At 48.2% G+C, this 21007-nt stretch overlaps 2 protein-coding genes across 3 annotated transcripts in view; both read right to left on the bottom strand.

Annotated features, from left to right (window-relative positions):
• The window catches only part of LOC106541018 (GTPase IMAP family member 3-like), a 209097-nt gene that overhangs the window by 146919 nt on the left and 41171 nt on the right, over positions 1 to 21007 (bottom strand). The gene's annotated exons all lie outside the window — the stretch shown is intronic.
• Positions 5061 to 21007, bottom strand: part of LOC148045712 (GTPase IMAP family member 7-like) — a 62604-nt gene continuing 46657 nt past the window's right edge. Inside the window, exons 1-3 of one of the 2 annotated variants that reach the window (XM_087712294.1) lie at positions 16123 to 16242; positions 10561 to 10615; positions 5061 to 6502 (exon numbers count right to left, since the gene is read on the bottom strand). In XM_087712294.1, coding sequence (XP_087568420.1) covers positions 5841 to 6502; positions 10561 to 10579 — 681 coding nt within the window. In that variant the 5' untranslated portion in view covers positions 10580 to 10615; positions 16123 to 16242 and the 3' untranslated portion in view covers positions 5061 to 5840. Of the gene's footprint in view, positions 6503 to 10560; positions 10616 to 16122; positions 16243 to 21007 lie in introns of those variants that run through there. The other variant, XM_087712295.1, reaches the window with a different exon arrangement.

The raw sequence follows: 21007 nt of genomic DNA, 5'->3' as shown, positions 1-21007 counted from the left end.
CCTCCCCCTCACCGTTACCCTCTACAGTCCTTCCCAGGGAAAGCGAAAGTGTTTGCCTCCCTTGGCCTGGGAAGCGCTGCCTGGAAACCAGGAGATTGAAGATAAAAGCCCAGGTGTGTCACATTCCTTCTCCTCTTATTTCTTCGCCTCCCTTCCCCACCCCCGCCCCACAAAAACCAGCCTCGCTTCCTCCGCCCCTTGCCTGCTGCTTTGCAGGAGCGACCCCTTCCTTCCCCCTCCCCGCAGCCAAGTTCAAGGGGGGGGGGGAGAAAAGCCCCCTTGGTGGGGTCCTCCCCCCCCTCCTAGATCCTTTCCGAAGACACACACAGACCCCGCTGAAAGACGGATTAGGTTGAGAACCGGAGGCGGATGGAGGTTTGGTGGAATCTGCGCGACCCCTGAGAATGCTGAGCCACCCCCCCCCAAAAAAAAATACAGTGATGGAGAAGAGGAAGCGACCCTGCTCTTCCAAAGCTCAGAATCCCAGGGCTGGAAGGAATCTTAGAGGTCTTCTAGTCCACCCCTATACAGTAAACCGTCACATCTTATATATCTTCCCGATCAGATGGCTGTCCAGTCTTAGGTGTATATACAGATCGTCCTCGAATTACGACCGTTCTTTTAGGGACTGTCTGTAGTTCCCATGGCACTGAAAAAAAGGACCATTTTCTACACTTACGATGCTAAATTCATACTTATGACCATTGCTGTGTCCCAAGGTCACGTGATCCCCCTATTTTTGCAACCTTCGGACGAGCAAAGGCGATGGAGAAGCCAGATTCACTGAACAACTGGAGGACTCGCTTAGCAACTGCCACAATTCGCTTAATGACGGAGACAGGGCTCACTTCAGAATAGTCTCACTTAGCAACAAACATTTGGGGCTCAATCATCATCATGCATGCAGGATTAACCGTGTGTGTATATATAGTCACTAAATGACCTTAAGTTCTTCATAGGTCGAGGACTCTCTGTGTGTGTGTGTGTGTGTGTGTGTGTATTGAGGATACTGCACTGACTCGCTTAACAACGTTGTCAGGAAAGTAACACAGGGCCAAGTTCACTTAGTGAATGTCTCACTGAATATCAGAAACGTTGGGCACCACTGTGGTCGTAAGTTGAGAACCTGTATATGCATAAAGGGTTCCATAAGTGTGCCGGAGGGAACGCCGTTGTATGGGAATTGTAGTCCCTCATCACAGGGCCGGGAGATCCTTACCACTTTTGTTCCCATTGGCGGAAATGGGAGCCCAGGAAAAGATCTTCGGTGTCGTTGTAACTTGGAACCATCAGTAAATGAATGGTCGTAAGTTGAGGACAACCCCTATGGGAGGGGAATGACCCTCGGAGGACAAAGCCCATGGGGTTTACGCATTGGAGGCCCTTAGGCAGTGGGCGAATTTGAGGTTCTGGGTTCAAATCATGCTTTATAGGAGGATCGAACGACAAAAGCGGGTCCCATTCTCCTATAAAGCGTGGCTTGAACCCAGAACTGCAAATTCCTCTCATGGAAGCACAGAAAGGCTGAACTGGGGAGTGGGTGAAGGTTAAGTAACAGCAGGAAACCAGCTCAGAGGCCAGATAAATAAAGCAACTGGGCAAACAGGAAGACCGCTGCGTAGCCACAACTGTCGCTTGGCTGTGGGCCAGGAAGCAAAGCTAGAAGACAGAAGAACCATGGCGGTAGTCCTCGGCTTACAACCGATTCGCTTAGCGGCCATTCAAGGTGACACCGGCACTGGGAAAAAAGGAACTCCAACCATTGTTCACACTTAACTACAGTGTGACTTTTTTTTCATACCTTTAGACATTCGGCAACAGGCTCCCATCTAGGACGGCTGCGATGTCCCAGGATCTGCGACCGTCGGACCAGCCGACGGGAGAAGCAGGTTTGCTGAACAACCTGAGCGGCTCACTTACCAACGGCAGGAATTGACTTGACGACGGTGGCGGGGAAAGTCGCCAAAGGGGATGAAAAACACTTCAGGCATTTCTCCCCAAGCAACCTCAATTTAGGGGCTCATAAACTGTGGTCACATGTTGCAGAAGTCTTGTATCCGTCCGTCCGTCCATCCAGCTATCATCTGTTATCTATATTTATTTATTTTATCTATCAATCATGTATCCTATCTCATCTATTTATCCATCCATCCATCCATCCATCCCCCAACCACCCATCCATAAATCAATCCATCCATCCATCCATCCATCCATCCATCCATCCATCCATCCATCCATCCATCCATCCATCCATATATCTTATATATCTATCCATCCATCTAGTGTCTGTATACATAGCCATCAATCCTATCATCTCTCTAGCCTATCTATTATCTATATTTATCTATTTTATGTATCAATATCTATCCATCCATCCAACCAATCTCTCCTTCTTTATCCATCCATCTTATGTCTTAATACAATACAATACAATACAATACAATACAATACAATACAATACAATAGCATAGCATAGCATAGCATAGCATAGCATAGCATAGCATAGCATAGCATAGCATAGCATAGCATAGCATAGCATAGCATAGCATACCAGATTTGGAGGTCTTCTAGTCCAACCCCCTGCCTAGGCAGGAAACCCTATACCGTTTCAGACAAATGGCTGTCCAACATCTTCTTAAAGACTTCCAGTGTTGGGGCCTTTATCCAGGACCTCTTTCTTGAGGCAACAGTTATGTAGATGCAGCTGTTCATGTTTGACCTTCTCTCTTTTCAGATCTATTTTTTAATCACTCTTTTTTTCATCAGAATGCCAGGGGGGTCTGGCACAAGCTCGCCAAATTCCAGTCTACCAGGCCAAGCAGATTGTTTCATCCTGCCCCCAATGTCCTGGGGCATCCCCCTCTGGGGACACCGGAAGTTAATCCCCGTGGTTTGGCCTCTAATCAACTATGGCAAATGGATGTTGTAATGGCTTCCCTCCTAACTTGAGAAAGTAAAAACTCTTGAAACAGATTATTTCAAAAGGAACCTTTAATCAGGCAGGATGGAAACCATTAGAGGCCAAGCAGCATCTGAAAACCTTTAGGCCATGCAAATGGAACATAACATACGCAAAAAGAGTTAATTGTACATCTTCAAGTAAAAAACCTCACGGTCTTCATATTAGTTCACCTGCTTTAAATTGTACAGCTTTTGAGATGACTTCCTTTCATTTTGCTTATGTTTGGCTCCTGTAAGGATGGTTTTTTACAGGTGGTCAAGAAACTTTTAATTATATTCCTGCTAACATTAGTGAAGCACAGGGTTGTCTCAGCCGGTTAAATTCCTGTTTTGCTTTTCAAACAGCAACTTCATTCCAGCCGTTCTCGAGGTGGAGTCACGCTGGACAGGACTTGTGACTCTCAGGCAGCTTTGCTTAATAAAGCAGAATATGTAGCATGAACTATATCTAGAGTGGGTTTGCCAGGGCTGGTTGCTTGGGCTCATCTTAATATTAATGCTGTTGCGTGTAATTTGGCAAAAATAATTAATGCTACTTCTTTAGATAATTTAGTAATTGTGTTGTTTCAATCTTTCGGATGAATCACGAACCATCCAGCACCAGCTCAATATGTTACACAATTTGGCCTCTGATTTGAAAATTGATACTTTAGGATCTTGGTGGGAAAGCCTTTGGGCTTGGTTGACCACAGGCTTATTGGAAAATGTCCGACGTTATTTAGTCATTATTTGTGCTATTTTGATTGGTGGGTGCGGTTTTGTTCCCTCCCTTTGCAATATATGTATGACAGCTTTTTGCCCTAAAACCCGCTTCCATACTGCCTCAGGGTCAAGTATATGCCCTGTATTGTTGTCATATAACTCCTTGTGTAGGTGTGGCGGTCACCCATGGCCCAGTGCATAGCAGGGCATGCGCAGCCACACTGAACCACACAGGAAAAAACAAACTCCATAACATCCTGATAGTTCATAACATAACATCCTGATAGTTCGCTCTAGATGTGCCTTACCCAGCAACGCCCAGGATTTGATCATATATAGACAGAACTTCCCTGAGCAGTAGATTAGCAATTGTAGTTTGACAGGCTGTCTTAAATCACATGCTGATTGCTCCTCCTGCCTTTGTCCTATCTCAATAAAAGGGGCTTCCAGACCCCAATCTGGGTCGCCTCATCCCGAGAAATCTCGTGTCCGTGTCTTTTCTCAACATTGGCCTCATGAGGCGAACCATGGGTACTTCGCATTTGCAATTGCAAGGATGTTCCTCTTTTCATTATGATTCTTTTATTAACCTCCCTTACGATACCTTGTCTGACAAAATAAAAAAGAGTGAAATGTAGAAGTTATACAAAGGTTACGGAGAGGCCCTGAGCAGCAAGCTGCCATGCGCCTTAGTAACTGATTACCTCAACTATCTATGAGCTCACCTAATTAGTAGAACCCGGCAATGCCAGGAACTATTGTGTTATGCGAGATTCTACCCTGGCTGGGACGGTCTTAGAGATTGACAAGGAGAATAAGCCAATAACGATGCTGTTGCTACCTACGCTCTTGCTTTGCTTGTTGAAACTGTAGAAAAGCAAAATAAATTCTATGGAGGCAGACAGACATTTTGGACACCTGCTACGATGGATTTCTGAGTCCTACAGAAAATCACACACCCAAATCCCCCCACTGGGATGCTGCCAAGGACCTAAATGTGAAAGTGGTTGTAACTCCATTTTTTCAGTGCCTGTCAGCACTCCTTCATTGGATAATCAGGAAAGAAAACGACAAGACTCCATTGATAGAAATCAAGTGTACTTTTACTAATTATAAATGAACAGAAGCGTAGCAAAGCGAAGACTGATTATTTAGGCGCGAAAGCAAATGATATATAGAATAACCCATTCCCCACCCCTTGGCATCCCAGTCACAGTCCAATCATAATTCTCCCAAGTGTCAGGTGCGAGATAACTTCGAAAGGCATCACCCAGATGGAATGTCGGTGCCGTTGGCCTTGGCGGGAAACCTCCTCCGCATGCGCAGTAAGACGGGCAGTAGAAACTCCAGAATCTTCCTCCAGGACAATTAGTAGTCCCCTCCCAAATACCATGCCCGCCCCTCCCTGTTTCAATGGCAGCCGAAGCAGCAGCAAAGCAGAGGCTGACAGTGCCATTGTAACTTTGAATGGTCACTAAGGGAACTGTTGTAAGTTGAGGACTACTTGTATTTCCCCTCCCCTCTGCCTTTTAAGTGCATTGTGGCACCACCACACACACACACACAAACCCACACAACCTTTTTGATAAGTGAGGAGATTTATTGTGATGTAGAAAATAGGTGGCAGCCAACATGAATTCCCAGGAAAACAGCAACTGGTGAGAAAATACCTCAAGGCTGTCCTGCCTTGATGCTTTTTGGTGCCAGAGGGAGTGAAAGGGAAACGTTTTCAAGATTTTGCTACTATTAGCAAGAGGGCAGGGAGGGAGGGAAGAAAGAAAGGAAGAAGGAAGGAAAGAAGAAGGGAAAGTAGGGAGGGAAGGAGAAAAGGAAGGAAAGAGGGAGGAAAGGAGGAAAAAGGAAGGAAGGAAGGAAGGAAGGAAAGCAGGAGGAAGAAAGGGAAGAACGAAGCAAGGAAAGGAGGAAAGGGAGGGAGGAGGGAGGGAAGGGAAGGAAGGATGGAAAGAATGAAAGAAAGAAGGGAGTCCTTTCACTTGAGGGGAGAAACCAGGTTCTCGGGAGACAGAATTGGATGGGGGAGACTCTGCTACCAATTTCGCATGTGGGTTTTCTGGAGGGAAGCGGAAAGCTGAAGGGAGAAGAGCAGAGTGGGGACCTTTTGCCGAGTTGCCATCGTGAGGCCAAGGCTCAGAGATAATTTTTTGGGGGGGTGTCCCCTAAAACAAGGGACACAACCAGGAAAGGTTTTTGTTATTCTTGAAGTTCTCCTTGTCGGCCCTCATCATGTCTTCCGTGTAGCAAGGATCCCCTTTGTTCTTCTCCACCAGCTCATCAATCATGGTCATCAGTTCCTTCACCTGAGCCTCTCGTTCTGCTCCTTCGGCCTTGTTGTTGAAAGCCAGGAAGCGCCCCCTACAATTGTACACCTGCTCCTTCAGCCCGACGTTCCCCTGGTCGATGAAGTCCTTCAGAGCCTTTCCTTCAAAATCTTCTTCCCGGGTGAACAAGAGGATCATGTAATTCTTGGCCTTCAGGCTGAAGATCTCCTTGATCAAGCGAGCCACCTCCTCCTCCTCTTTGGTGAAACGGGTGGGACGAATCACCTGCAGAATGACGTAGGGACCCGGGGAGCAAAACTTCACACACTTGCTCACTTCGTTGGCTGTTTCTCGCTTGGGACGCCCGGTGTCGAGGAATCCGGGCGTATCCACGATCACCACCTTCCTGCCATTCACCTCGGCCTCCTCCTTTTGGCAACTCTGAGTGACGGAACCGAAAGCCATCTTGGATTCAAAGACGTGCTTTCCCAGGATTGTGTTTGCCGTAGCGCTTTTCCCGTTGCCGGTTTTGCCCACCAGGACGATCCTCCGTTCCTGCCCTACAACCGAAAGGGGGAGAAGAGACAAGAAGGGGACCAGTCAGGAGCATTGTAGATGAGTAGGCTGTTGCCTGAGGGAGGGGTCAAAGGTGTTATCAGTCATGAATCCCTGAGTGCGATCTCAATCCAACCCACCACAAATGCCTTTCTTCTCTCCCGCTCATTTCCCTTGAACATTAATAGGTCAGATTCTTATAGTGAGCTTAAGCTGGCAATCAATCTTGATACTCATTTGAACTGCTGAACTTCCTAGTTTTCCTGGCACTTGGCATCTCCCTCCCTCTCTCTTTCCTTCCTTCCTTTCTTTCTTTCTTTCTTTCCTATTTTCTTTCTTTCTCTCATTTTTCTCTGTCTCTCTTTCCATATCTACCTACCTATCTCCAAGAATCCATCCATCATCGTTCCTCCACCTGCATACTGGACCCGTGTCCCTCTTGGCTGACTGCCAACAGCAGAGAGGTGACACGAGGCTGGATCCAGGCGGTTGTTACCGCCTCTCTTCGGGAGGGACACCTCCCCACCGCACTTAAGGCGGCGGTGGTGAGGCCCCTCCTGAAGAAACCGTCCTTGGATCCAGCAGTTCTTAACAACTATCGTCCAGTCTCCAACCTCCCCTTTCTGGGGAAGGTTGTTGAGAAGGTGGTGGCCTTACAGCTTCAGCGTACCTTGGAGGAAGCTAACTATCTTGACCCCTTCCAGTCTGGCTTCAGGCCCGGTTACAGCACTGAAACCGCTTTGGTCGCATTGACCGATGATCTCTGGAGAGCCAGAGATGGAGGCTATGCGTCCATCCTGGTTCTCCTTGACCTCTCAGCGGCTTTCGATACCATCGACCATGGTATCCTTCTGCGACGACTGCGGGAGGTGGGGGTGGGCGGCACTGTTTTACAGTGGTTCTCCTCCTACCTCTCGGACAGGTCGCAGTCGGTGTTGGTGGGGAGGGAGAGATCGTCCCCGAGGCCCCTAACCTATGGGGTGCCGCAGGGCTCGGTTCTGTCCCCCCTACTATTTAACATTCGGAGGCACGGGATTAAGTACCATCAATATGCGGACGATACGCAGTTGTATCTGTCCGCCCCGTGCCAACTCAATGAAGCGGTGGACGTGATGAACCGGGGCCTTGAGGCTGTTAAAGACTGGATGAGAGCTAACAAACTGGTACTCAACCCGGAGAAATTACTTGAGAACTGCATTGGAGAACCACTGTCATCAGCATAAATATAATCTCAGGACACTGACTGAATGGATGGATGAAAGAAAAGGAGTTCCACTTTCTCATTCTTGAGAACCCTCTTCCTGCTTCTTTGTAGAAGTGTTTGAAGCAAGAATTAGAAGGGACCTTGAAAGTTTTCTAGTCCAACTCCCCCCCCCCCTTGGCTCAAGCAGGAAACTCTATTTGTTACTTCAGACTGTCCAATCTCTTCTGGAAAGAGTAAGTAAGCAAAACACCTCAACTCCTTCCTTTCCAAAATCCCAACAAGCTACTGAAAGCCTATTAATGTTTCCACTGTGGAGGTATTTGGGGATGTCTTGATTATTATTTTACTCACCTAATTTGAGTATATATCATAAATAGAAAAATAATTGTTGTGACAAACACACGTCAATAATAAGTCAATATGTACTTAAACAGATAAAGTAAATGATCCCAGGCAGGCAAAAAAGCAGTGGAAGCAGGAATGACTCCCTCCTTTTCTGTTGGCATCCCCATTGTCACTGCTTATGAGAAGCTGGCAGGGAGCATCGGAAATCATGATCATATAACCCCAGGGATGCTGAAACGGCCACAAGTTTGCAAATAATATTGGTCTGAACATTATGGAAATTTCAATTCCACAGAAGTAATAGTAATAGAATTCATTTTTATGAATTCTTTAATGTGCAGATTTACTTTGATTCAAAATTTGTTATGGCATAATGCATCTTTTGGGCTAAGTTGAGTGTACAAACAGAACAGACTAACAGATAAACACAATGAGAGTTTTAATAGAATGTAGGCAAATTGTTTTAAAGAATAGTATTACAATATCTTGTCCTTCATATATTTTAAAAGACAGATTAAATTATATTATCACTTATTCTCTAAGTATGTTTTTATAGGAAATAAGTGATACTAATTATATGCATAATTTAAGCATCTGGGTTTTACACTGCAAAAACAGTTCTATATTATAGTCCACTGTCCACTGCAAATGCTGAGAAGAAATTTTTATTAAATTAAACGGGACACTCCTTTCTGAATAAACATGGTTAGAATCAGGATATAGAATTCTTAGAATTCTTAGAATTATTCAGAAATCCATCCAAGATGTTGCTGTCCTAAAGAAGGTTACAAACTCTACTATATACCGTATACTCATTTTTCATGATGATTTGCCCTCTATATTACAAATGTAAATGATAAAACATTCATAGGAGTGCTTGTTTTTGGTGTTTCTTGAGGCAGAATGACATTAAATATATGATGTTAGTAGTTTCTACAATGGGAAACATCTGTATCATATTTCCAGACATATAGATTGAGAGAGTTTTGTACAAATGAGAGGCATAAAGACTAAAGATATTCCTTATATATAGTAATTATAAAAAGTTGACATGAAAGTATAAAGATGGCAGTTCAGATCAAGATTGCAACTTTATCACAGTCACAGAATACTTCAAAACAAGAAATTGTACAATAGTGATTTGGAGCAAACAATACTTTCTTAATTAATCCCAAAGATAAGGAAACTAGTAGTCTGATCAAGTAAGTATTATTCTGACTTAAAGATAAATATATCAGTTTTGGCTCTAATACTTCCACATTTCCCTGTGAATTTTATCAGAATGACTATTTTTCCTCTTTTAAGTACCTGCAATATTCTTTAGCAATATAACTGAAATTCAGAAAAATTGAAGGGAATGAAACGTCATGGATGTTGACAAGTGGATAAAGTAGGCAGAGACAATTCCATTCTATTAAAGAAAATGAAAATTCTTTCCAATTACCTTGCTTTGCCATGATTTTTTTTGTTTTTCCAAATCTAATACTAATACCATTTGTCGGCTGTGACCAGGGGGGCATTTGCCCAGGTTCGCCTGGTGCGCCAGTTGCGGCCCTACCTGAACCGGGAGGCTCTCACAACAGTCACTCGAGCCCTTGTGATCTCTAGGCTGGAATACTGCAATGTGCTCTACATGGGGCTGCCCTTGAAGAGCATCCGGCGACTTCAGCTAGTCCAGAACGCGGCCGCGCGAGTGATCATGGGCGCACCACGGTTCGCCCATATAACACCAATCCTCCGTGAGCTGCGCTGGCTACCTGTTGATCGTCGGGTGCACTTCAAGGTCTTACTCACCACCTATAAAGCGCTCCATGGTAGTGGATCTGACTATTTGAGAGACCGCCTCCTGCCAATTACCTCCCTGCGTCCCATCAGATCGCACAGAGTAGGCCTCCTCCGAATTCCATCCGCCAGTCAGTGCCGACTGGCGACTACGCGGAGGAGAGCCTTCTCAGTTGCAGCTCCGACATTATGGAACAACCTCCCCGTGGAGATCCGTACCCTCACCACAGTCCAGGCCTTCCGCACAGCCCTCAAGAACTGGCTATCCCGTCAGGCCTGGGGATAGGATTACTCTCACCCCGCCCGAATGTTGAGTGAATGTTGGGTTTTTATGACCAATTTCCTTTTAATCACGTTTCTTTTCTTTTTAAGTCTTGTCTTGCACTCCCTTCCCTTTATTGTTGTAAGCCGCCCTGAGTCCCCTCAGGGAAAAGGGCGGCATATAAATTTGCAATAAAACTAAACTAAAACTAAAAAAAATTTGTGGGAGATGTCCCGGCTGGGCCCAAGGGAGGAGTGAAAGGCATCATAAGTCATGAATCCCGGTGAGCTCACAAGCAATCTAAATCTAGCGCATCTTAAACTGCGGCGATTCACAAGGTGGGGGCAGGAAAGTCATTAAAGGGGGAAAAATCACTCTTCAACAAATACCTCATTTAACGACATAAAAATTTTGGATTCCATTTTGGTTGTAAGTCGAGATCTACATTCTCCCATCCGGGGAAGACTTACCTTGGACATGTCCAGACATTTCCAGAGAAATTGCACAGCACAAATCTAGAAGTTTCTGTGTGAGAAGCAAAAAACAGAATCAGCCAGGGAGTCTACTTACCCCCAACCCCAGTGGACCCAGGGAGAAATCAGTGGGCGGAAAGAAGGATGGATGGATGGATGGAGGGAGGGAGGGAGGGAAGGAGGGAGGGAGGAAAATAAGGAAAGGAAGAAGGAAGAAAGGAAGAAGAGGAGGGAAGGAGGAGGGAAAGAAGGAGGGAGGGAGGGAAGAAGGGAGCAAAGGGAGGAGATGAAGAAAGAAGGAAGGAAAAAGAGAGGGAGGGAAAAAAACCAGAATCAACCAGGAAGTCTCCGACCCCCACCCAGTTAGGGCCCCTCCCCACTGATCCTACTCTCCCCCCATGCCAGCTCATTTTAACAGATCAACCGTCGAAAGGTACTTTGTAAGGTCATCTAGTCCAACCCCCTTCCCCCCAACCAGGCAGCCCTTCAATTTTGTGGACCTTTGGAGAGTTTTTCAGGAAATGAGGCGGGGAGGAGGGCGCGGGGTGGGGGGGAGACCCGTTGATGCGCAAAGCGACCCTCATCTCCGTATCCTAAGGTGACCAGACGTCCCGCTTTTGGCGGGACACACCCGCCTTCCAACGCATTTTCCCGCGTCCCGCCCGCCTTTTTAAAAGGCACGCTTTTTTTGGCGCTCGCAGCTCCCGCCCATCAGCTGCTAGCTTGCTGGGCTGGCTCATCGTTCTGTCTCTATCCTACCAGATGAGCCAACCCAGCAAGCTAGCAGCTGATGGGCGGGAGCTGCGAGCGCCAAAAAAAGCGTGCTTTTAGCCTTTTACCTACTAACTACCTACAAATTTAAGCCAGCCCAGCCTCCCGCTCACTGATTGGATTGGCCTGGACTCCAGCCAATCAGTGAGCTGGCTGGGATGGGAAATTTTCAGCACGCTTGCGCGAGTTTCCATTTCCTTTCTACAAAAGACGAAAGAGGTTGCAGCTGCGCTGACTGGTGAGTAATCTAATTCTAATCGAATTTTCCGCTCGCCGCGGCAGGAGGAGAGGGTGGGGGCAGCTGCAGCCGCCCGCGGCAGAGAAGTTCCATGCGGTGCAGGGGCTCCCGCCGCCTGGCAGAAGCCCCTGAACCGCGTGCGGGCGGCTGCCCCCTCCTCCTCCCTGTCCTCCTGCGGCCGCGAGGAGTAGTCCGTTCGTGCAGAAATTGCCCGCCCTGGCTGAGTGAATTGGGATCACCTGTGGCCGCGAGGAATACTCCGTTTGTGCAGGAGTCCTCGCGGCCGCAGGCGATCCCAATTGAATTCACTCTGTGCGGGCGGCTCGGCTGCCCCCCCCTCCTCCCTCTCCTGCGGCCGCGAGGAGTAGTCCGTTCGTGCAGAAATTGCCCGCCCCGGCTGAGTGAATTGGGATCGCCTGCGGCCGCGAGGAATACTCCGTTCGTGCAGGAGTCGGGCGGCTCAGCTGCCCCCTCCTCCTCCCTCTCCTGCGGCCGCGAGGAGTAGTCCGTTCGTGCAGAGATTGCCCGCCCTGGCTGAGTGAATTGGGATCGCCTGCGGCCGCGAGGAATACTCCGTTCGTGCAGGAGTCGGGCGGCTCAGCTGCCCCCTCCTCCTCCCTCTCCTGCGGCCGCGAGGAGTAGTCCGTTCGTGCAGAGATTGCCCGCCCTGGCTGAATGAATTGGGATCGCCTGCGGCCGCGAGGAATACTCCGTTCGTGCAGGAGTCGGGCGGCTCAGCTGCCCCCTCCTCCTCCCTCTCCTGCGGCCGCGAGGAGTAGTCCGTTCGTGCAGAGATTGCCCGCCCTGGCTGAATGAATTGGGATCGCCTGCGGCCGCGAGGAATACTCCATTCGTGCAGGAGTCCTCGCGGCCGCAGGCGATCCCAATTGAATTCACTCTGTGCGGGCGGCTCGGCTGCCCCCCCTCCTCCCTCTCCTGCGGCCGCGAGGAGTAGTCCGTTCGTGCAGAAATTGCCCGCCCGGCTGAGTGAATTGGGATCGCCTGCGGCCGCGAGGAATACTCCGTTCGTGCAGGAGTCGGGCGGCTCAGCTGCCCCCTCCTCCTCCCTCTCCTGCGGCCGCGAGGAGTAGTCCGTTCGTGCAGAGATTGCCCGCCCTGGCTGAGTGAATTGGGATCGCCTGCGGCCGCGAGGAATACTCCGTTTGTGCAGGAGTCCTCGCGGCCGCAGGCGATCCCAATTGAATTCACTCTGTGCGGGCGGCTCGGCTGCCCCCTCCGCCTCCGCCTCCCTCTCCTGCGGCCGCGAGGAGTAGTCCATTCGTGCAGAAATTGCCCGCCCCGGCTGAGTGAATTGGGATCGCCTGCAGCCGTGAGGAATCCATTTGTGCAGGGGTCCTCGCGGCCGCAGGCGATCCCAATTAAATTCACTCTGTGCGGGCGGCAGGAGCTGCGCCCACGAGGAGCTGCCTCTTCGTGGAGAAAAAAGGAAAGGGCGACGGCTCCAGGACACAGCCACCCGTGGGAGGAAGGAGCTGCAGCCGAAGGGAGAGACGCTCGCCCCCGTGTTCAGCAAAGCAAGCCCGCTGGCGGCGCCTGTGCTGTGGTGGGAAGCGAACTGCGGGTCCCCCCCCTGCCGCCGCCGCCTTCTTTACCTCTGCCTCTTCCAGAGCCCGGGGTGGCTGTCAGGGCGCTGAAAGGAAGGAGCTGCAGCCGAAGGGAGAGACGCTCCCCCCCGTGTTCAGCAAAGCAAGCCCGCTGGCGGCGCCTGTGCTGTGGTGGGAAGCGAACTGCGGGTCCCCCCCCTGCCGCCGCCGCCTTCTTTACCTCTGCCTCTTCCAGAGCCCGGGGTGGCTGTCAGGGCGCTGACGGTGGAGCGGACGCGGCCAGTTTGTTACTGCTTCCAGGATCGAGACGGATGAGGGAAGCGGCGGTGGCTGGCCCCAACAACAACACGGTGCGGTGGGAAGCGAGTCTGCAAGGCTTGGTTGCTTCCCATCCAGAGGTGGCGGCAAGAGCAGCACGTTGTTGTTGTTGGGGCTAGCTAGCTTCTCGTCCATGGCTGGACCTTCCGTTCTTCCTCCGCACCTCGTTACAGTCGCTGCTGACGTCCGCCGCCACCGCTTCCCTCGTCCGTCTCGATTGCTGGAAGCAGTAACAAACGGCGCGTCTGCTCCGCTGTCAGCCACCCCGGGCTCTGGAAGAGGCAGAGGTAAAGAAGGCGGCGGCGGCAGGGGGGGACCCGCAGTTCGCTTCCCACCACAGCACAGGCGCCGCCAGCGGGCTTGCTTTGCTGAACACGGGGGGGGAGCGTCTCTCCCTTCGGCTGCAGCTCCTTCCTTTCAGCGCCCTGACAGCCACCCCGGGCTCTGGAAGAGGCAGAGGTAAAGAAGGCGGCGGCGGCAGGGGGGGACCCGCAGTTCGCTTCCCACCACAGCACAGGCGCCGCCAGCGGGCTTGCTTTGCTGAACACGGGGGGGAGCGTCTCTCCCTTCGGCTGCAGCTCCTTCCTTTCAGCGCCTTGACAGCCACCCCAACCGGCGGCTACCGGGCCTCGCTGGAGTCAATTGCAAAACTGCGTTCAGCACTTTGAGGACCTGAGGCATCTTGGGAAATGTAGTTCCCTATCAGAAAGAATGGAGTAGCTGCGAATTTATAACAACATAATATAACTTGGTGCTTCGCAGGTTACGAAAATCTCGTTTGATTTGCACACTGTTTTTTAAAAGTTAGATAAAGAAATTATGCTGTGAAAGCGACTAGATAGCCCCCCTCCCCTTCCTGTGTGTGAGAAAGGGAAGGAGAGGAAGGAAGGAGGGAGGGGGGAGGAAAAGAAGAAGGGAGGGGGGGAGAAGATGGAAGGAGAAAAGATGGATGGAAGGAGAAAGAATGGAAGGAGAAGGAGGAAGATGGAAGAAGAAAGGAAGAAAAAGAAGAAGGGAGGGAGAAGGAAGGAGGTAGGAAGAAAAGGGGAAGAGAGGGAAAGAGCAGAAAGACAAAGAGGATGAAGTTGATAGGCAAGAGGAAGGGGGAAGGAAGGGAAAAAAGAGGGAGAGAGGAAAGAAGAAAGGATGGAACTAGAAATGAAAGAAGGGAAGGAGGGAGGAAAGGGGAAGACAGGGAAAGAGCAGAAAGACAGAGAAGGTGAAGGTAGATAGGCAGAAGGAAGGAAGAAGCAAGAAATAGGAAAGGAGGGAAGGAGAAAGGAACAAAAGCAAAGAGGAAGGGAGAAATGGAAGGAGCAGAAAGACAGAGAAGGTAGATAGGCAAAAGAAATGAAGCTGAAAGAATGGAAGGAGGAAGGAAGAGAAAAAAGGAAGAAGGGAGTGAGTGAGGAAAGGAGATGATGGAAGGAGAAAGGAAGGAAGAGAGGGAAAGAGCAGAAGATGGATATGTTGGCATGAAAGGGATCCGGGCACAATCTCACCTGTTCCAAGTAAAGTTGCCTTTTGCAATTGGCTACCGGTAATCCTCGACTTACGACCAGGATTGATCCCCCAATTTCTGTTGCTAAGGGAGACGTTTGTTAAATGATTTTTGCCTCATTTTGCGACCTTTTATTGCCACGTTAAGTGAATCATGGTGGTTGTTAAGCCAGGAACATGGCTGTTTAGTGACCAAAATTACAATGGCATTGAAAAAAGTGACTGATGACAATTTTTCACACTTAGTGACCATTTTCACACTTAGCGACCGTTGTGGCATCCTCATGGTTACGCGATCAAAATGTTGATGTTTGGCAACAGATTCGTATTTCTGATGATAGTTTGAAATGGTGACAGTATAAATTATTGCTGGTGTAATACTTAACAATGGTTTTTAAGGATTTCTTTTATTTATAGAATACCTTTTTTATTATTTTGGGGGGATTTTTACTTTTAAATTGTTTATAAAATGTATTTACTACAAGAAATGTTCCTTTTTGCAAATGTGATCTTTGCAAATCTTTGTGATGCAATATGTTCAGACCAGGTTTATGTGTCTCAAAGTGGCTGCTATTCTATGGGCAGGCCAGGTTGGTGCAAGGCAGCTTTGCCAGATTTGGTGTGTTTCACCCTCATTGAATTTTATATCGTATAAAGAATGGAAGGAGGAAGGAAAAGAAAAAAGGAGGAAGGGAGTGAGTGAGGAAAGAAGAGGATGGAAGGAGGGAGGAAGGAAGGAAGAGAGGGAAAGAGCAGAAGACAGATAAGGTGAAGGTAGATAAGCAAGAGGAATGAAGGAAGAAGTGAGGAGTCTCGAGGAGGGGGAAAACATTTAGTGACCAAAGTTACAATGGCATTGAAAAAAGTGACTGATGACCATTTTTCACACTTAGCGACCGTTGCGACCATTTTTCACACTTAGCGACCGTTGCAGCATCCTCATGGTCACGTGATCAAAATTTTGTTTGGCAACAGATTCGTATTTATTCTGGTTTCAGTGTCCTGGGGTGACCTTTTGACAAAAAAAGTTTTTTTAATCAAGCCCCCCCCCCCCCCCCCCCCCCGGTCAAGGGTGTCCCTCTTTTCCAATCTGAAAATCTGGTCACCTTACCGTATCCCCCTCCTCTCTTTCTCCCCCCAGAGAGTCTCCACCGGACAGATACCAACCTGAGTGCCTCCTTCTGGCGGAGGGAGAGTGAGGTGAGGCAAGCCGGGGTGGGTGGGTCTCCGCGACCACCGCTTCTCTTTGCCCCAAGGAAAGTCCGCGAGTCGCTTGTCTGTCCACCGATCGCCGCAGAGAAATAGCTTTGGCAGAACCGAAAGAGGGGAAGCGGGGGGGGGGGCTGCAGGGGGGAGGGCGGAGTCTCCTCGGATTGGCTCCACCGGCGGAGAAAAAGGGGGGGGGAGAGGAGTCTGCCGGCATCCCAGCCCCCTCTCCATCCTCCACGCCCCTCACCCCTCCCCGCAAAGCCCCAACTTGGCTAAAGGTGGCATCTCCCACCCGCCCAAATTTGGCTAGTTTCTTTCTCTCCACACACCCCCCCCCAACTTCCGATGATCACTCTGAGCTCCCTCCTCACACGCGACGTGGGTCGGAATCCCGCTCAAAGGGGCTTGGGCAGGGTGGGTGGGTTGGGCTAGATGACCTCGAAGGTCCCTTCCTACTCTTCTTATTTTGTTCTATTCTGTCGGAATCCTTCCTGGGGCGTGTGTGTGATGTAGCTGTCGCTTGGGAGAAGAGCTCTTTGCGCCCGCGCCCCCTCCCCACTCAAACACACACACAGCCCGCCCCGTGGGAACTCTTCCTCCCCCCCCCCCATCTGTGTGTGTCTGTGCGCGCGCGCGATCCAGGCAGCAAGTTAAACCTACACCACCACCCCCTCTCCAGTATGCGGAAAAACCAACCTCCACAGAACCAGTCCCTGGTGCCCAAAGGTTTGGCAGGGGGGGTGGGGGCTGCTGTACGGCCACCCTTTGCCGTGGCCAATGTGAACTCAACACGGGATTCCGAGTGAGAACCTACGGTGGGGATTTTAATCAGAGTTATTAATAAATCTTTTCCTTTCTTACAAAAGGAGGTCCCTCTTTTGTCAGGTGTGTGTGTGTGTGTGTGTGTGTGTGTGTGTGTGTGTGAGTGTGTTGGTGGTCCTCTAGTGCAGCCCCCTGGTCAAGTAGGAGACCCTTACAGAATCATAGAGTTGGGAAGGGAATCTTAGTGGTCTTCTAGTCCAGCCCCTGCTCAAGCAGGAGACTTACAGAATCACAGAATGACAAAGGTTTTGAGGTATCTCAGAGGTCATCTAGTCGAACCCCCTGTTCAAGGAGGAAGAGACTTACAGAAAGAGTTGGAGGGGACCTTGGAGGTCACCTAGTCCAACCCTTGTCAAGCAGGAGAGCCTTACAGGATGACAGAATCACAGTGTTGGAAGGGACTTCGGAGGTCATCTAGTCCAACCCCCCCTGCCCGAGCGGGAGACCCTACCTACGCTATTCCGGACAAACAGCTGCCAAGTTCCCGGGGAGGTCTCTCTCGCCCCCTTGCTTGAGGGCCACGCCTACGGGAGACCCTTCCCCATCTCTCTCGCCCCTAACTGGATGCTCCCCTCCCCCCCTTCCCTCCCAGTCCCAGGGACGGAGAAAGAAAAAAACAGCAAAAGCGAAAGATTTTTGGCATGGCGCTGCCTAGAAACCACGTGATAGAAAAGAATAGCAATAGCAATAGCAATAGACTTCTATACCGCTTCATAGGCCTTCAGGCCTCTCTAAGCGGTTTACAGAGAGTCAGCATATTGCCCCCAACAATCTGGGTCCTCATTTTACCCACCTCGGAAGGATGGAAGGCTGAGTCAACCCTGAGCCGGTGAGATTTGAACCGCTGACCTGCTGATCTAGCAGTAGCCTGCAGTGCTGCATTTAACCACTGCGCCACCTTGGCTCTTAGAAATAAGGTATGACAACTCCCTCCCCGCCCTACACACACACACACACACACACACACACACACACACAAACACACACACAAACACACACACACACACACACACACACACACAAAGACAAAGAGAGAAAGGCTGCGCGCTCAATGCAAACAGGCTATTTTTTTAGATGTACACTACATTTCCACAATACAGTACGAACAGGAATTTCCTGTTCTTTCTAATAGCAATTTCAAATCGATACAATTCTCCTTATGTTATTTCCCCTTGTAATATATTTCATTTGCGTCTCACCATTTTAACCCACTTATTTTACTCATCTATCTGCTATATTGGGATATATTTATATATATCCTCCTTAACTTCTATTTTTGGGTTTTATTGACTTTGTTGAAAGAAATGTCCTTCTGGTTTTGTAAGACTGTAGAATGTAAGACGAAAGGTCACTTTCGGTCACAAATGGACTTCCGTGGACCTGAATTCCTACTTACATAAGTGGTCAGGAGAGGGGGAGTGCATAAGTGCAGTAATGTGTCTATCATCTCTGTTACTGTATTTTTATTCTCTTATTCTTACTCTCGGTTTTTTTTTTTTTTACAAATTCCAATAAATAAAATAAAATGAATAATATATTTCTATATCCATCCATCTAGTATTATCTTTCTGTTCACCCATCCATCTTGATGCATTCATCTAGTATCTCTCTTTTTCTCTTTCTCTATCTCATCTCTTTCTCTCCCTCTCATCTCTCTCCCTCTCGCTCTCTATTTATCTATTCCTTCTCTCTTATCTCTTTCTTTCATTCTCCCATCTCTCTCTATCATCTCTCATCTCTTTCTCTCACTCTTTCATCTCTGTCTCTTTCTATCTATCCTTTCTAATCTCTTTCTTTCATTCTCTAATTTCTCACTCTTGAATGTCTCCCTATCCTCTTTCTCTCATCTAACTCTCATCTCTTTCTATCTATCTTCTCTCTCATCTCTCTCTCACTCTCTCATCTATCCTCTTTCTCTCGCGTCTCTTTCCCTCACTCTCTAATCTCTCTATCCTCTTTCTCATCTCTTTCTCGCACTCTCATCTTTCTCTCTCTTTCTATCTATCCTCTTTCCCTCCGTGTGTGTCTCCATCCATCCAATTTTTTTCTGGAGACTTCATCACAGCCAATGAATCCCGACGGCTTAACAATTTGGAGAAAATGTTGCGATTAAAAAGGAATTTTCCTTTCAAAACAGGACAACCCTTTTAAAAAAAAGGGAAAAGAAAAAGAAGGAAAGCTGAATGGCGTCCAATTCAACACAAACAAGAGTTCTTCGGCTCTTTATGAAGGCAGCCAGGAAACGGGGAGGGCTGGGTGGGGGCTTAGAAGCCTCCAATGCCCCAGATTGGGGAACAAAGCCAGGAAATGGCCATGGAAATAAACTGTCATCCCCAATTTGGCCATCATAGAAAAGGAAGCCTTCTAAACCCAGGTTTGCTGCAGATACTATGAATCCCCCCTCCCCCCCATGATAAAATCTGATTTCCTCTCCAGCAAACTCTGATTTTTCTTCAGAAATTCAGACTCCAGATTCCGAATTCCAAGTGGTCCCTTCCTTTGGCAACCTCAACGCTGTTTCTTTGTTCTTTGTGGCTGTTGCCATTCCTACACAACCTCGATTGTTGCTGTATAACCCATGGAGCCACCGATGTCCCTGTCGTTTTGAGCAGCCTCCTCCCCAATTCCTCCCTCGATCCCTGGGCCTCCTGAGCCACCGGCCCCAAAGATATGGGGGCCTCCGTCTCCCCCCTTTTCAATGGAGAGAATCCTCGACTTACAATGGTTCATTTAGTGACAGTTCAGAGCAGGGTTGAAATGCTCTGCTACCGGTTCCTTTCATTACAACAACCAAACCGGTAGTTTAAAAAATGCTATCGATTCGCCCAAACTGGTAGGATTTTTACTACTGGTACAGGTGAAACGGTAGCATTTTTTTTTTTAATTAAATGTTTTATTCATTTTCATTTTCAATTTTGTACATTCACTTATATACTGGATATTTGCAATATATAATCGTAAGAATAAAAAAAAACAAAAAACCCCAACCTAAACACAACTCATAAACCCAACCTATCACTTTCACACACCCCTTCTTCTCCCCCTCCAACTTTCCTTTCTCCCTCCAACGATCACCCCTCCTACTTCCCTTTCCCCTCCTATCTTCCTTTCTCGCCTTCCTCACCCTCCTTCCCCTCTCATCCTCCTTACATTCCCCTCTTCCTCCCTCCTTACTTCTCCCTCTTCTTTTCCTCTACTTCTCAAACGAAGGATAGGAAGATGAGTAGCGAAAGTATGAAGATAAATTGATTTTTGTATAAACTAATATTTGAATATAAGGTTAAGAAAGGCTATCTGGAGATTCTACAGGAAGATGGGGGTAAATATCAAAGAAGTAAGGGACGAGGACAAAATATAAATGGAATGATTCACACTGTTTAAATTTTAAGAATGATGGGAGGCTGAGCATAATGCAAAAGAGTTTTCAATTTTTTTTATTTACTTTTTTGTTTTTGTTTTCTTTTTCGGAGTGTTGTTTTTATTTTATTTTCATTATTATTGTTAATAAGATATTTTGAAGGTGAATGGTACTGAACTGTGCCGGGTGTGTGACCTGGGAAGTCGGAGGGGGTTAGGGAGGGGGGTTCATTGGGGGTGGGTGGGTGGGTGGAGATATAGCTTCAATATATAGAACAAGAAGAATACACTTGTATACTGTTGTTCCTTATCTTTTCTTTTTATTTTTCTCTTTTTTTTTTCCTATTGCTTTTTTCTTTCCTTTTTTTTTTTTTTGGGTGTAAGGAATAGAGAAATGCACCAAACGGTAGCATTTTTTACTACCTGTTTGGGAGAACCGGTCCAAAACAGTAGCATTTCATTCCTGGATCAAAGTGATGATGGAACAGGGAAAAAAGGGACTTACAGAACGTTTTCCACACTTAGGACCGCTGTGGCGTATTTATGATGGTCGCAGCACAATTGCCAAAGGACAGTCAGACGGAGTTCAAGCAGGAGACTTTTACAGAATGACAGAATAATGAGAGTTGGAAGGGACCTTGGAGGTCATCCAGTCCAACCCCCT

This window comes from Thamnophis sirtalis, unplaced genomic scaffold (assembly GCF_051295495.1).
Source record: "Thamnophis sirtalis isolate CommonGarterSnake01/CBP01778 unplaced genomic scaffold, rThaSir2_p1.2 scaffold_4, whole genome shotgun sequence".
In the NCBI taxonomy this organism is placed as follows: Eukaryota; Metazoa; Chordata; class Lepidosauria; order Squamata; family Natricidae; genus Thamnophis; species Thamnophis sirtalis.
Note: the sequence above shows the minus strand (reverse complement) of the source record. Positions and strands in the feature narration are given on the sequence as shown.